General features: G+C 39.3%; 1 protein-coding gene across 1 annotated transcript in view; it reads left to right on the top strand.

Moving 5' to 3' along the window:
- The window catches only part of naaladl2 (N-acetylated alpha-linked acidic dipeptidase like 2), a 367,789-nt gene that overhangs the window by 343,821 nt on the left and 9,371 nt on the right, over nt 1-14,597 (top strand). The window contains exon 16 of the mRNA XM_087180108.1: nt 13,164-13,362. Within this exon, the coding sequence (XP_087036234.1) occupies nt 13,164-13,362 (199 nt within the window). The remainder of the gene's footprint in view (nt 1-13,163; nt 13,363-14,597) is intronic.

The raw sequence follows: 14,597 nt of genomic DNA, 5'->3' as shown, positions 1-14,597 counted from the left end.
TGAAATCTGTCACAATTCCTCTCCATATGATTTTGTGAGCAGTGACATCATGTGATCATGTGATGGTGCCATTTGCACCTGGAATGGTGAAAATATCCCCCAAAAAAACTAAATGGCATGAATTTGTCATGTAAACAGCCCCAACAACTTGCAAGAAGTGGAATGCTGCCTCTAAACTACCACCCACAGGTGCAGCATGCTATCCCAGCATGCACCGGGTAAGAAGCGCAAACACAAGGATTACACAGCTGAGTGTCTTCATTAAAAGAGTGTCATTCTTACTTGACATAAGGATCTAGAAGTAATTAAGTGTCCTCTATTGACCTTATGCAGCCTGTCCATTTCTTTGTTCTTTCCAGTTCGCTATTTCCACTTTTGTCTCTTAACAGTGATAGTTTGGGTTATTTGACGTGGGGTTGTGTGAGGTAGTTATCTATAGTCAGTATAGTCAGAATTTTAACTACTTGTGTGTAGGAATACAGCAGTTCAACAGTTGAAAAAATTTAGTTCCAAAGGAATGGCCTGTTTGATGGACAAGATAAAGCCGTGAAAATAATTACCTCACCCAACCCGAACTATCACTTTAACTTCTGGTCCTTTCTGCTGGCTAAAATAAATACACACCAAAAATGTACCTGTTCCACTGGGTTGTCGATGCTGTTGCCGTCATGTAGTAGTGGCTTAAAGCATCTAAATGTACCCAGTTAACTGGAAGTAACTTTAATTAAACTTTAATTAATAACATGAAGAAAATATAGAATATAGTCAACAGATAGTAATAATGGAAATTTAATTCCGCAATTTACGGCATAGTTCAATGGATGTAAATGTTGTCTAAAATATTAATATCAATCAATACTATCTGCCCTTGAAAGCATATTTGGGAGAATAATATAATATAATATAAAATAATAAGCTCTGTAAATATTTCAGCTACAGTAGGCTTACAGTGAAATTTGGGGCGCCGTGTATTTCTAGGCTTGGCTAGATAAACTGTAGGTTAGTTATATGTTAATGAAGGAATGTGGTGCTCAGTGCATGAGCTACATAAAATGATTTACATATTTATCACCCAAAGTGTGCAACTTGCATAGTAAGAAGAATGCAGCGCTTTAGTCAAGGTCTGAATTGAACCCCGTGTAAATTAACCCAAATATGAAGCAGTTAACATGCTGTTCGACATCTTAGGCCTTTGGAGCCCGAAATCAGCTTATTCAGTCACACTCAGAGCATGAATAATAAGATGACCTTTGAAAGAGGACGCACAACAGTGGCTTTGATACATTTAGCCTGCATGTTCTTTTCTTATGCGCCAAGAACAATCCACAAATTCAGGAGTTGACAAACAGAGTGAGATTCATGAATAGTTAATGAATTCAGTATTTAAGTTTGGTCTGTTCCAGATTAGATGTGGATTTTACAATAAGAAAATGCAGATGCAGAATTAATTCTTCATGTTTAGATAGAATAAATCTATTTACCAAAGTCTATCAAACATTTACGCACTAAGAAGAGAGATTGAAAGGCATGGAGACGGAGAAATGCTCCGCGCCACACCGTACCGTAGCTCCAACTTCGGATCTCACTCATTGTACCACCAAGGCAATTGCTCAGCGGCTCAGGTTCACTGGCTCTGTCTAAGCATGTAAGTACTGTCCCATTAAGGCCCAGATTGAGTGGTTATGCTTCCCTGTCTGAGACTAATGGACGGATTATGACCTGAGAGAGAGAGATGACTGATTATTATACCTGCCTGTAGCTTCTGTCTGTCTCTTCATCACTTTGTCCCTCATTGTGCCGCTATGTCTGTTCCTGCTTTCTCCCCTCTATGAATTCAATTCAGATGCACTTTTCAGTGCAATAGCTACACCTTGTTGGCAACTTTGCACATTAGTGCCAAGCCGAAGAATGGTTATCACAAGTGATTGTCATTTCATCAAGGCTAAAAGGCCAAAGCAGAATTATACCATCATGTACCAATATTAGCTACAGCTGTACTCTGTTGAATCTGTGCTCTGATTACCCAGATTACTGGCGTGAAGGAAAATCAGTTTTTTATTATTCTTAGAAAATGTCTCCCCCTCGATTCCTCACTCCACTGGTTCCCACTGGCTTCCGTTCATTGTGAACCAGTGATTTTGGGAAACCAGGTGGGTGAGACCACAACAGGTTCAACCTTCTAGTAGCGCTGTATTCTAGTTTATTTCATAGGCACAGCATTTACAAGAATGCGACTCCTGCCCGACCATCCTTCTCTTCTACCGTGATAATCAAGCTGACAGTAATGTCATACATTGATTTTTAAAGCCTCTGAAATCATCTACAATCTGAATGTGTTTACAGGATATTGCATTAGTGAGATTTCAGAGCAGAGTCGGAAAATAAGATTAAATGAATCTTCTGAGTTGTGTGGTTTCGACGAAAAGTTGTGAATGGGACCAGAGTAGTGTGGCTCTCATATTTGGCCTTGTGTCATGAAATGAGGTCACGAGGGAACAGGCTTTATTTTAATTGCCTCTGCTTTATAATACACAATTGGACATCATGTCCCTTAATTTCATCCCCAAGTGCCATTTTCCTTATGCTTACATTTACTTTTACTGTTCTCATCAGCTGTGTGTAATCAGAAAGAGGCTGCTTGTGACAGATTTTGGGTTCTTTATTGTGGTTATTAAATTGGTATTAAATTTAATTCCAGGTGGCATTATAAACGTCTTAAAGTTATAAATTTGACTATGTGAAGCGTGCAGATACTCTTAATGCTTTATACCAAACAGCTTCTGTTCAACCAGAAAACAGGTGGGAGAGAGCTTTTATCTCCTCCTGGTTAAAAATACAGAGGCACCAGATGGAGAAAATGAAGAGGAGGAGGAATGGGACAGTGAAATGAATACTGTTTGATGTGTGTGTGTTGTAACAGATAGTGAGGCATGATAAATAATTCCTGGTGTGTGTGAGGATTGCGTGTGGTTTAGTTAATGGCAGTTGTTGCAGGGTAGAAAAATCTGGCATACAGATAGTATAATTTGAACACCTTATAATTTGAAGGAAGATAAAAGGACACAATCATATGGGGACAAGTAAGATAAGCCTCTGAGTATCTATCTTTTACCTTCAATGTTCTGAAGCATAGAAACAAGAGTTTAGGGTCCTGGATAATTTAACAATAAAAATGGTTTAAAGCTGTAGTAATCAATATTTTTTTAGATCGACAAAAGATCAGATAACGGTATGCATTGTGAAAGGAGTCACTAATAGTGATAAACCACTAAGTGTGATTGTAACCTCTGCAGGTCTCCTCAGTTCTACAGGATGTTTTATCGTCTTTCAGTACATTGTTTTGCTTTTGTGCCTTGCTTCATTCGCCATAATTTCATAAGGTGATAATATGTCAATGTTGTGTTCTTGTTGTGGCATCAAGTGCCCAAAAAAATCTGTTACTGCAGGTTTAACAAAATAATAAAGGTCCACTTTTTTCTGGAGTGTTGAATCCATAGACTGGAAATAAAGATGTAGCCTCCGTGAACATCACCCATGACGTGGGCTGCTCCGCCTTCGGCATCTTGGTAGTGCTTGACTGCTGTAAACATGTTTGCTGTAAAGTTGGACATTTTGACACGGGAGTGTGGGGATTGACTCACTTTTGGAGCCAGCCTCAAGTGCCCATTCGAAGAACTGCGGGTTTCCATGTTGGCTGCACTTTTCACCCTCAGAGGTTGCCGCTTGGTTGAACCACTCCTTAAGCCTTCATTAGCAAACTAAGGTTAGTTCACTGAGTTGACTCTGACAAGATGACTACTGTAGGTTACTACTGCGGGTAGTAAGCTAATTAGTGGGACATGCTAACATTTGCAGCTAGGTTTGGAAAGGCAATTCTGACAACGCCCTCCAAACACTGGAGATATCAGGCACAGAGCGGCTAATCGGGAGACACAGAAAGATTCTCTGCGGGCCGGACCGGTCGTTGGGTTGCGAGTGCCAGTGACAGGGTCGGTAAACACACTCATTTTTATAAATAGAACATGTGGGCTAGATTCTTTAAAGAAACTCTGAAGACGACTACAGTGAGTACATTAATTACTTTTATTCAACATCAACTTCATATGACAGCTTTTTAGCTGTAGGCTACCGGGCCAGTGGCTCAACGTGAAAAGACAAAGAAAAAGGAATACAGAGAGAGGGAGGACGCACGAGAGAGCAAGGCAGAGAGAGATCAATAGTGCTGTGTGTGGTGATCAGCCCAGTGGAGCAGGCTGTGCGGGCCCCCCTGTGGTTCTCCCTCACGTCTGCCTCCCCAGCAAACTACATTCAGTTTGGAGGGGCAGTCAGCAGTGGACTGTTGCTGATTCACTTTACAAGAGTAACAAAGAAAAAAATTAATAAAAAGCTCAGAGGAAAGAAGTTAAAATCCCCCAAAAATCCAAATGCTCCAAGTAGTTGTGCATCTAGAAGACAACAGACAGGAGCAAAGCTGCAGAGAGAGTTGAAAACCACAGTTCATGGTGATTCCAGTTTTACAGAATAAGTGTTAGGCAGAAGACAACGGGAATCTAGTCTGAGTTTATTTAGCAGGATAATGTCGTAGACTTTGATTTTCTGCTGTTGTTTTATCAGAAGTTCTAATATACAAATTAAAAGCACTCAAAAGCTGTGATTAGCCGATTACATACATCATTATCTTACAGAAAGACCCAATGAAAGAAGAACTACTGAAATTACAATATGTCTGGTGTTGTATTTACTGCTGCACCGTCCAGTCTGAATTCTAATCTCACACTCTATCGCTAGTAACAGAGGAAAGTGAAAAAAATGAACTACAGCTTAATGTGCCGGTTGCTCTATTTCATGTATTGTTCAACAATTCAGTCAGCCAGTCCAAGTCAGAAGTCCCACTACGTCCCTGTGAAATATTGCTCTTATTATTCTGCATTCACACATTTGCAAAATGGGGAGAAAATGAAAACCTTCAGTTATTCAGACTTGGGAGTCTTCATAACCCACTTTTAACCTTGTGCTCACAGTATTTAAGTTGCCGAAATTAGCTACTTTTGTGTAGCTTGGACCTTTTAAATGAACTGACTGTGGTTCTGAAGATATTTTTTCCAATTGTTTGTTCAGACCGTATTTCTTTTCACCATGTGAGAAATATCATAGCTGTCATGAAATCCTGATATCTCTGACTCATATAACAAATCTGATGCTGATGTGAATGATTTCTCCCGCTTAGCTCTTCATAAATACAGTGAAAATGATATGAAGCGAACATGGCATTAGAGCCGCATGTACACCACTTTGAACATGTGGAGAAATCCAAAGCTCGACAGGCCTGCCGTGCCTACTTAGGGTTGCTAAGATATGATTGTGCAAATGTGATTTGAGGAGGCGTTTTGCAAATAGCAAATTGTTGAATACTCAATAAAGGCTAGCTAGCTAGTAGACAGAGCAGGATTCAGAACCTATGGAACAATAGATTCACATATAAATGTGTTTTGTTTGGTCAGATGTGATTACAGGAAGCTCAAGACACAAAGCGAAGTCAAGGAAAAACTACAGCTGCTGAAAGTGTCTTTGACTTACTCCTATATTTGCAGAATTGTGTGTGTGTGTGTGTGTGTGTGAGTAGAATCTCAGTGAATGTGATAATGAGTGTGCAAGTGCAGTATACAGTGTGTGGATGTGGATAAGTAAGTGGGAGGACATGATGTGCACATGTGTATGTGTGCGTCTTCATGTGTAGGCTACACATCAGTGGGTAGTGACGCGTGTAATTTTGAGGTTTATTCAAAGATTACTGTGAGTATATTTTTGGGGAATGGCTATGTCTGACTGTGTGTGTGTGTGTGTGTGTGTGTGTGTATGTGTGTGTGTATCTGGTCTGGGTGTTTTAGCAGGCCCCTGCGGCAAAGGACCAGTGATATTTAATGGATTCTTCACAGACAGCATGAAGCACTGCAGTATTCATAACTGGCAGTCATGGAGGGGACTCAGATCAAACAACCAGAGCTAATTGAAACCCCCAAAACCTTTTGTTCAACTTTTTTAATCACAATTCTCCTTTCTTTTCTCTTTTCATATAAAACTGCCTGTGGTCTTTTCTGATCTGACATAAATCTCCATTAATTTACTGTAGTGATAGAGCTCAGTAGCAGGGCTGCCTTTGGTCCTCAACAGCACTACCACAGAAAGGTAGAACAGGCTATTGTCAGTGCTGGGAGTTACTAGTATAAATAACTCAAAGTAAATGTGTGTGCCCATCTGAACAGATTATTTCTTCATTTTTTTAACTCATCAGTCTCCACTCAATGCCCCGCGATGACAAAGCAAAAACCGAATTTAAAAAGGAAAAAACAGAAATATCACATTGACATTAAGCATTCAGACTCTTCACTCAGTGATTCAGCAGCGATTAAAGCCTCAAGTCGTCTTTGGGCATGATGCGACAAGCTTTGCGCACCTGGATTTTGGGGATTTTCTGCCTTTCTTCTCTGCAGATCCTCTCAAGCTCTGTCAGGTTGGGTGGGGACAGTTGGTGGACAGACATTTTCAGGTATCCAGAGATGTTCGATAAGGTCAGGACTCCGGCTGGGCCACTCAAGGACAGTCACAGAGTTGTCCCTGAACACTCTTAGCACCATCCTCCTGCTGGAAGGTGAACCCTCAGCCCAGTCTGAGGTCCTGAGTGTCCTGGACCAGGTTATCATTAAGGACGTGTCTGTACTTTGATATGTTCGTCTGTCCCTCAATCCTGACTGATTTCCCTGTACCTGCCACTCAAAACTACCCCCACAGCCCGATGCTGCCACCACCATGCTTCATTGTTGGTACTGGGCATGTGATGAGCTGTGCCTGGTTTCCTCCAGACATGACACTTAGAATCGTGGACAAACAGTTTAATCGGCAGTCTGGAGAATCTTGTTTCTCAACAACTGCGAGTCCTTCAGGACAGCCTCCAAGCTGAGGAGAGGCGTCTGTCTGGCCACTCTGCCATGAAGCCCAGATCGATGCTGCAGTGATGATTGTCCTTCTGGAACTTTCTCCCATCTCCACACAGGATCTCGCAATATGACATGTTTGACATAACATCAAAGCTGTTGCCCTCATACTGCCCTTTAAATGATTTTAGCAAAAGGCTACAACATTAGAAATGTGAAAATAGTCACATTCAACCACATTTTTCTGGGCAGTTAGATTGAAGTCCAGGACTCTGACTCCAAAAAAAAAGGACAGCAAAGCTGAGGAAAGATGAATAAATATAAACACATGACCATTAAGTACAAGACAGTGTACTACAACAATGGATACAACATACAATGTCTATATATCCTTCAGTCAGTAAAAAAACAGGTGGTGCAAGGCGTGTGCTGAAATAAATATTAGGATGGTTCGTGTAACAAGTTACTTTATATTCATACAGCAGGTGGTGTGTGCATGTATACATCACTGTATACAGAAGAATGCTTGTATTTGCATCTAAAAAGTGATGGATGCTTGCAGAGATTTTGTCTAACTGGACCTTTTTGAATTTGAATTGAATCCCCCTGGTATATGACGTACACTTACAACATGAGCACAGTAAACACAAACATGTTATATTTTCAACATGCTAAACCCCAAAGTACATTTAGAGCACGTTAACCCAGTGAAACTGTTTGTACTGAGTAGTGTTGACATAAATATTTAATTATTTCATATTGCATCAAGTCATAGTAGACGCATTGACTTTATGATGGTCATAAACTAAAGAGTCATTGCCATCCGTATTTTTTTCCATTTACATTTTGACTGGTGTGCCTTTCCAGCTCGCCAGGTCGTTATTTAACACTTCTAAAACTTTTTTGTTGCCTCACTTGTTCATGATTCAGTTACACTATTTCAGCCTCAAGTGTTCTCTGCTTCTACTAAACCTCATTTGAAACTGCAGAACCTTCTCCTTAGACATTTAACAGTTAAGCATTAAATGACATTTAACTGTTAAAGTGATCCTTTTGATTCTCTTCCTAAGCTAATGGATTCTCCACATGTGTGTGTTAGCAAAAGCTGTATCCAGTTGTGATATTAAGCAGAAGAGCCGAGCTTCTTTCAGAGTTTCTCAAAAAACATATTGATACTGACCTTGACTTTTTTTTGTTATTTTTGTTATTTATAATTCAATATTCTTAATTGCCCAATCATACTCACAATATCCCAAAAACAGATCAATAGGAGAAAAAAAGACAAAGAGAGACCCGGGGGCCAGATGTGTATGTACAAAGAAATATGCGTTTACCATTTCCCTCAAATAAACCGTAAATTATAAAAGTATAGAGTGCAATCAGAATATGTGAACCTCACACATAGTTCAGACCAGGTGAACACATGATTTTTTTCTACAGAGTACAGTGTGATATGGTAAAACGGAAATCTAAGGTGTGAGACTGAATCTAAAATGCTGCCTTATTCAACAATGTTTGCAGTTTACATACCTACAAAATGTAAATGTGCTTATCAAATGCATGTTATGAATTATATATATCTATATATCTATAGTTTTATGCATCTGGTTTCATTCACAGAACACAAGAGGAGAGGAACAACATTCATGTGTTTCACTTTTTTTCTTTCTATTGCAAATGTAATTGAGAAGAATCACAACAAAAACATGATAACATAAAGCGCAAGGACAGACAAATGCAACACAGTAAAGTTTCAGTGCGTACAAGATAGATATATTATAATAATATTATAATGTAATATTAATTATATTTAATCAAAAAAGAATACCAAGTCATTTAAGACTAAAGTCTGTATTGCTGCCTAAATCTGCTCAGTCTTTTGTTCCCTACATATTTTCTTACACAAACAAATGATAAGAATTAGTATCAACATGAATTAATATCATCATGAGTGAAGAATGACAATTAATTAAGTCCACACAATACCCAATCCCAACATTTATAAACATCTGTAGATGCTGATGTACAAAAAAAAAGAGACTATTCCATGGACTCACTCTGTCACTCTACAGCTCTTTTGTTTTTCTCTCTCTTCTCTGACTGTTATCGCAGGAGGCCAAGTCCCAACTGCACACCCAATTACAAACACATCCAAAGAGGTCCCCGTGTGTCAAAAGATGTGATGGATTACAACAATCAAACAATATTTCATGAGTCCCAGCTGGCTGCGAGCAGCCAGAGCCATTTAAATTTGTAAGAGAGAGCAGTTCTCTTTGTCTATTTTTGTCCCCACTGTCTTCCCCTTGCCTCTCCGATGAGTCACGCTCCGACCCCGACACACTGAGATGCACTCTGATCCGAAGACACACACCAACACATCGCAAGGTCTGTTGATTAGGACCAGTATCTTGGAAGTTATTAGGTTATAGTCTCTTTTTGATTAGAGCATTAAAAAAAAATTGCACATCATCCTACAATGAGCTAAGGCAGAAAACTCTTCATATTCTCAAAATCAAACAATAGAAGCAAAGAAATGCAGCTACAATTTCTGTGCACATGAATCTTTCACAGCACACCAGCGTAATTTCAGAAAATGCCTGTACATGCTGTACTGTACGTCTTGTCTGCGTGGTCTGCGAACAAGGTCAGGAACACCAAACCCTTCATCCGTTGTTCTTTCTTACTGAATGTGCCACGTTAGGATGAAATACTTACTTTAGTCCTAATAAATGTATCATGTTTGCCTGCCATCTTCCTCAGGCAAAACACCAAATAATTCTCCAAAACCCAGTATTACATCCAATTTTCCTCTTCAATATCTGTGCATAGCAGATAGCAGCATCGGGACAGATTGTAATTACACTCACAAAAAATGCACTACATGCAGCTTCCACATCTGTCATGTTCAGAACCGTGAAAGGCAGCAGCAGCAGCAGGAGGAGAAAGAAAGAAAAAGCAACTCACCAACTCTTCCTACTTCCAAATAATAAAAAGAGAAAAAGCAAATGGATCTAAAAACTTAGTGAGAAATCTGTCCCTATATCTGCATGACTTACGTCATAGCAAAGTTAAGACCGCACAGAGAGGAACCAGGTTGCAGTCCAGTCATTGAGAATCACTGATTGAATTCAAACAGAGAAGAAGAATGTAGAAGATAAAGATTATTAAACCTCACCATGTCTGAATGCAATTATGTACAGGGCTTAAAATCGGCAGTAAGTGAACTATAGTGCGCCCATGGATATGGAAATTTACTGAAATATATGGAAATAGAGCACATTTTACATTTAGGCTAATTGCTATTTTGTTTACACATGGAAATTAGTTATTTGGTTAAATTACAATATACCAATTTTTGAATGATGGACCCTGATTTTCACTTGATGGCAGCTTAACTTTCAGAACATGTTTGTTTTGGACACATCACACAGCAGATATGTAAATAAATATGTATTTATGTATTTATTCCATTAGTCATTCTGATTTACACACACAACCAATGCAGAAATCGATCTGACCATTTTATATTTAAATATAAAGGACAGCACAACAGTTCAAGACTTTGTGAGCAGTACATCAAAATAAGCCGCTCTTTTTTTAAATTGTAGTACGTAACCACATTGTCATCATGGCATGTTGTCAGTTTATGTAATCATGTAAACAACTTATGAGAACTCAGGATATTTCTTGACCTGCAATCATTGCAAACAGTGGTATTATTGTGTTCGTGTAATTGCTAAGACACCTGAAAATGAATCTTTGTCCTCATGCAGACAGTAGCATTTCCAACAAGCCCAGTGGATTCAGCCAGATATAATTTAATAGAGCCAAGAATACAAGCCAATTAACTGTAAATGCAAGGTAATTGATTTGCAGTGCCAAGTGTACTGTAAAACAAGCCAGCTTTGTGTTGACAAGCTAATGAGGATAGAATTGTTGTGTGTGTGTGTGTGTGTGTGTGTGTGTGTGTGTGTGTGTGTGTGTGTAGCTCCAATGATATTTTGAAGCTGTGGCTCAGAAGTTGGAGAGGTCCAGGTCAGTGTTACATGGGATTTCTAATTTGGCTGAAACCAACAGGTGATACCGTGATACCAAACGCTGGTTCAGCAGCATTTCAGTATGTGTCATATATCGTGCCTGAGATGAACATGTTGAGGCTAATTAAAAGAATTTAATAGTTTCATGATGTATTTCATGATACATCCCATGTCCAGCTATTCCTCTCAGGGTTGCAGGCGTGTGAAGCCTATCCCAGCTTACACAGTGCAACATGCAGGACACATCCTGGACAGCGCACCAGCCCGTCACAAGTACTTCCTATTAGGCTACTCTGTATCGTTGAATTCATTTTTCTCTGCAAGGTAAATGAAGCTAAGGAGAACTACAGATTGAAAATATGTTCAATCTGCCCTTTCTATGACACTTTTTGGACTTTTGGATGTTGTTTGGACTTTTGTTTATTTCCTGTTTTTATTTTGAAATCATTGTTGTTTTACTTCCTGTCTTTGTCTTCTTTTCCCTCCATTGTGATTGTCTGCCCCGCCCTAATGTTTTTCACCTGTTTTCAATTACCTTTGCCTCCCTCTGTCTTGGCCAGTTTGTCTGTTTATTCCTGTTCAGTCCCTCTGATGTTTCTGCATGTTCCTGAGTTTTGGCAGTAGATTGGATTCATTTAGATTGACCTTCAATTTTTCCCTTCTGCGCCAGTGTTCTGTAAGTTTTTGGACTTTTTGTGTTGATTAAAACTCTTGATTAAAATTTTTATTTCACCTACCAGCCTTTGTTTGTGCTTGCTTGCATTTGGGTCCAGAAATCCTTGACCTTATAAAAAGATATCTGATTATGGTTCCCTGCACTCAGCTTCAATTAATGAGAGTTCCTGTTATTTAATGTCTGCCCACATTGTGATCAGATCCAGTGGTGACTAATTCTGAGTCACTGAGTTTAATAAATTGTTACAAAATATGTAAAATTAGCAAATAAGTTTTGACTTTTAACCATATTAACATTGGCATCATACAGAAGAAATTAACTGCAACAATAAATCTTTTATATTCTTCCTAATAGGTGCTGTCTGAGCAACAAAACTCAATAATTCAGCATAGCTTCCTCCTGATCCTGCCTCCAGTACAAGTGTAAAAAGTCCAAAGAAAACACTCAAAACAATGGGATTCATGTGAGATCAGCAGAGTAGCGGATCAAGAGCTTAGAGGGGAGGCTGTGTCTCTTTGTATTTCCAGCACTGTCAATGACTGTAGCATATTGTAAGTGATGCAGACTTTTAGCTGCTGTATTCCACTCTTCAAGAAGTGAAGGGTTACATACAGTAAGGTCTAATATTTGGGTTTCAATATGACGTTTTCCAGAGTTCATATGTGACAATATGTGGTTAGAGGCAGTGGAAAAGCCTGCTAGCACTAGTGCTAGCTCAGCTACCTTCGCATCATAATGGTTCCTGTAGAGTCTCCCAAAGAGATGCTAATGTATGAGAACAAGGATGAGGATTTTTCTGCCCAAGTTTGTGTTCACACTATATAAACTTTACCTTTACCTCTCCAATCACAGTTCAAGCCAAATGGTCTCCAAGTGTTGTCTGGCCAATCTGATAACTTTCTGATCTGTTTCTTTGCTGTTGCAGTAATACCTATTTTTACATGTTTTCCAGATACAGATTGCATGCTTACACTCTAGCTGTGAATCAGGTTCGATCATCAGAAATAAAATAAAATCTGGATCATCATTACTTTTCCTGTGAAAAAGGACACATTGGACCGCATAACAATGCAAGTATACAAGGTGGTTCAGTGGCAACGACATAGAAGTTCCTCACTGGCTCATCATACTGATTTAAAATAACAATGAAAGGGTTTTTAAAAAATTTTAAAGTTGTAAAGGTCATTTAGTTTTTTTGTCTTTTTTTTCACCAAAACCACTGCTCTAGATCATGGGAAAATATCTGAGACTCATCAGACCACATTCACCTTTATGCAGCCAGTCCCCAAATTTCCTACAAGGCATTAAAGTCCATTATACATTTTTAAATCCACAATGGGTTTCAGCATGAAACCTCCACCTCTTCCTTTCAATATGACTGTATTTTCCACATGTAGTTCCTTTTAACCAATATTTATTTATGAAAGTCAGCTACAACCTCTGGAACAGACGTTTTACATACCTGAAGGTTGAGCTCTCATCTATTGTTTCTGTTACTTTCTCCATATATATGTCCAGAGAAAAGCGTGGTATCTCCTTCCCTGCTGTCCTCAGCCTCATCGTTGAGAGACCACGCAGCTTTCTTCCAGTCAGAAACGATGCGGCCTGCCAATGACCCTAAAGAGCGTGACCCTTCCCATGTGCGGATGCTCAACGACGTTCTCCGTGACCTGGAGAAGAGCTTCATCATCCCACAGGCACCATCCGGAGTGTACAGGTTAGGAGAGAAGTTACTGTCTCACAGCTGCAGCAGTAGTGCAGTGTGGTCGGAGGTAATGGGTACACTGTCTGGCCTCCCTCCCTCGGTCACACACTCACTAAGTTGGAAATTTTTAAAATGTCTGAAGTTATGTTACATAAACTCAAAACCTCACTATACTGAATAAAGTCAAATTTAGAGTTCAACATGTTTAAATCACTTCTAGCAAATTGTTTCTTGATGTTCCCATTTTCTGGTGAAAATTGTACAGACTGTGGTTTTATGGTTCAACACTTCCTTTATATTTTTCTAGTGCGGAAATTGGCCTTATTTTCCATTTCAGTTAGTATTAAAAAGTTTTGAATCTAAGCTGACTAAACTTGCAGGCAACCTGAATGCCATTCATCAATTCTTAACACCCATGTTTGATTGCTGGCAGTCCATCCTCTTCCACACCTTTTGTTTGCACTCTGCTTCGTTTCTTAGTGCGTTGCTGCCACTGCCATCAGTGGAATGAAACAAATCCCTTGACGGGAATGTGTGCTGTGTGTGCTGCATGCTTTAGTGTGTTTGTGTGTGGCCCTCTGTGCATGTTTGTGCATAAGATACAAAACAACTCGTCACACAATGTACACACATCAGTTGATCTTGGGTTGTAGTATCATCTGTGATTACATCGCAGGCAGATGTGCAAATGTACAGAGCGTAGAGTGTTTACCAGCGTATCGCATAAACTACACTATTAACTTCGTTCAGATGTGACGCCTGTTAAATCTACTTGACTATTACTATAGAGAGATTAGCCAATTTGACTGTTAGGTCAGACTCATTGGGTCTGACATATGCTACATACTTAGAAAGCCTGGCTAGCATAAGAATTAGAATGCTATAATGTGACTGAATTTAGAGTCAGTCTAACCCCAGTCTAGTCAAAATGCAAAAAAAAAAACCCTCCAAATATCACAAAAATGGTTTTACACCTGGCTGAGGTGGACAACCATAGCATTTCTTATGTCGGAATTACCATTTTATAGACAGATTGACCTTGAAGTTTGTTGAAAATTTTTTGGGGATACTTATGTCACATCCCTGAAGTTGAAGTGCCCTTCCTGTGCTGTATGTCTGCTCAGGGTTTTGGTTACATATGCTACTTGAAATTATGATGTTGTCCCCCAAGGAAAAAATATGAGCAAAAAATAGCAAAGTATTAAAGAAAACACACACAGGAAGAAAAAAATAAATAAAAAAGCAGG

The sequence above is a fragment of the Seriola lalandi genome, unplaced genomic scaffold (genome assembly GCF_002814215.2).
Source record: "Seriola lalandi dorsalis isolate HSWRI2012SDOR001 ecotype SW California unplaced genomic scaffold, Sedor1 jcf7180002054890, whole genome shotgun sequence".
NCBI lineage: Eukaryota > Metazoa > Chordata > Actinopteri > Carangiformes > Carangidae > Seriola > Seriola lalandi.
The sequence above is the reverse complement of the archived record's forward strand: the minus strand, read 5'-3'. Positions and strand labels throughout refer to the sequence as shown.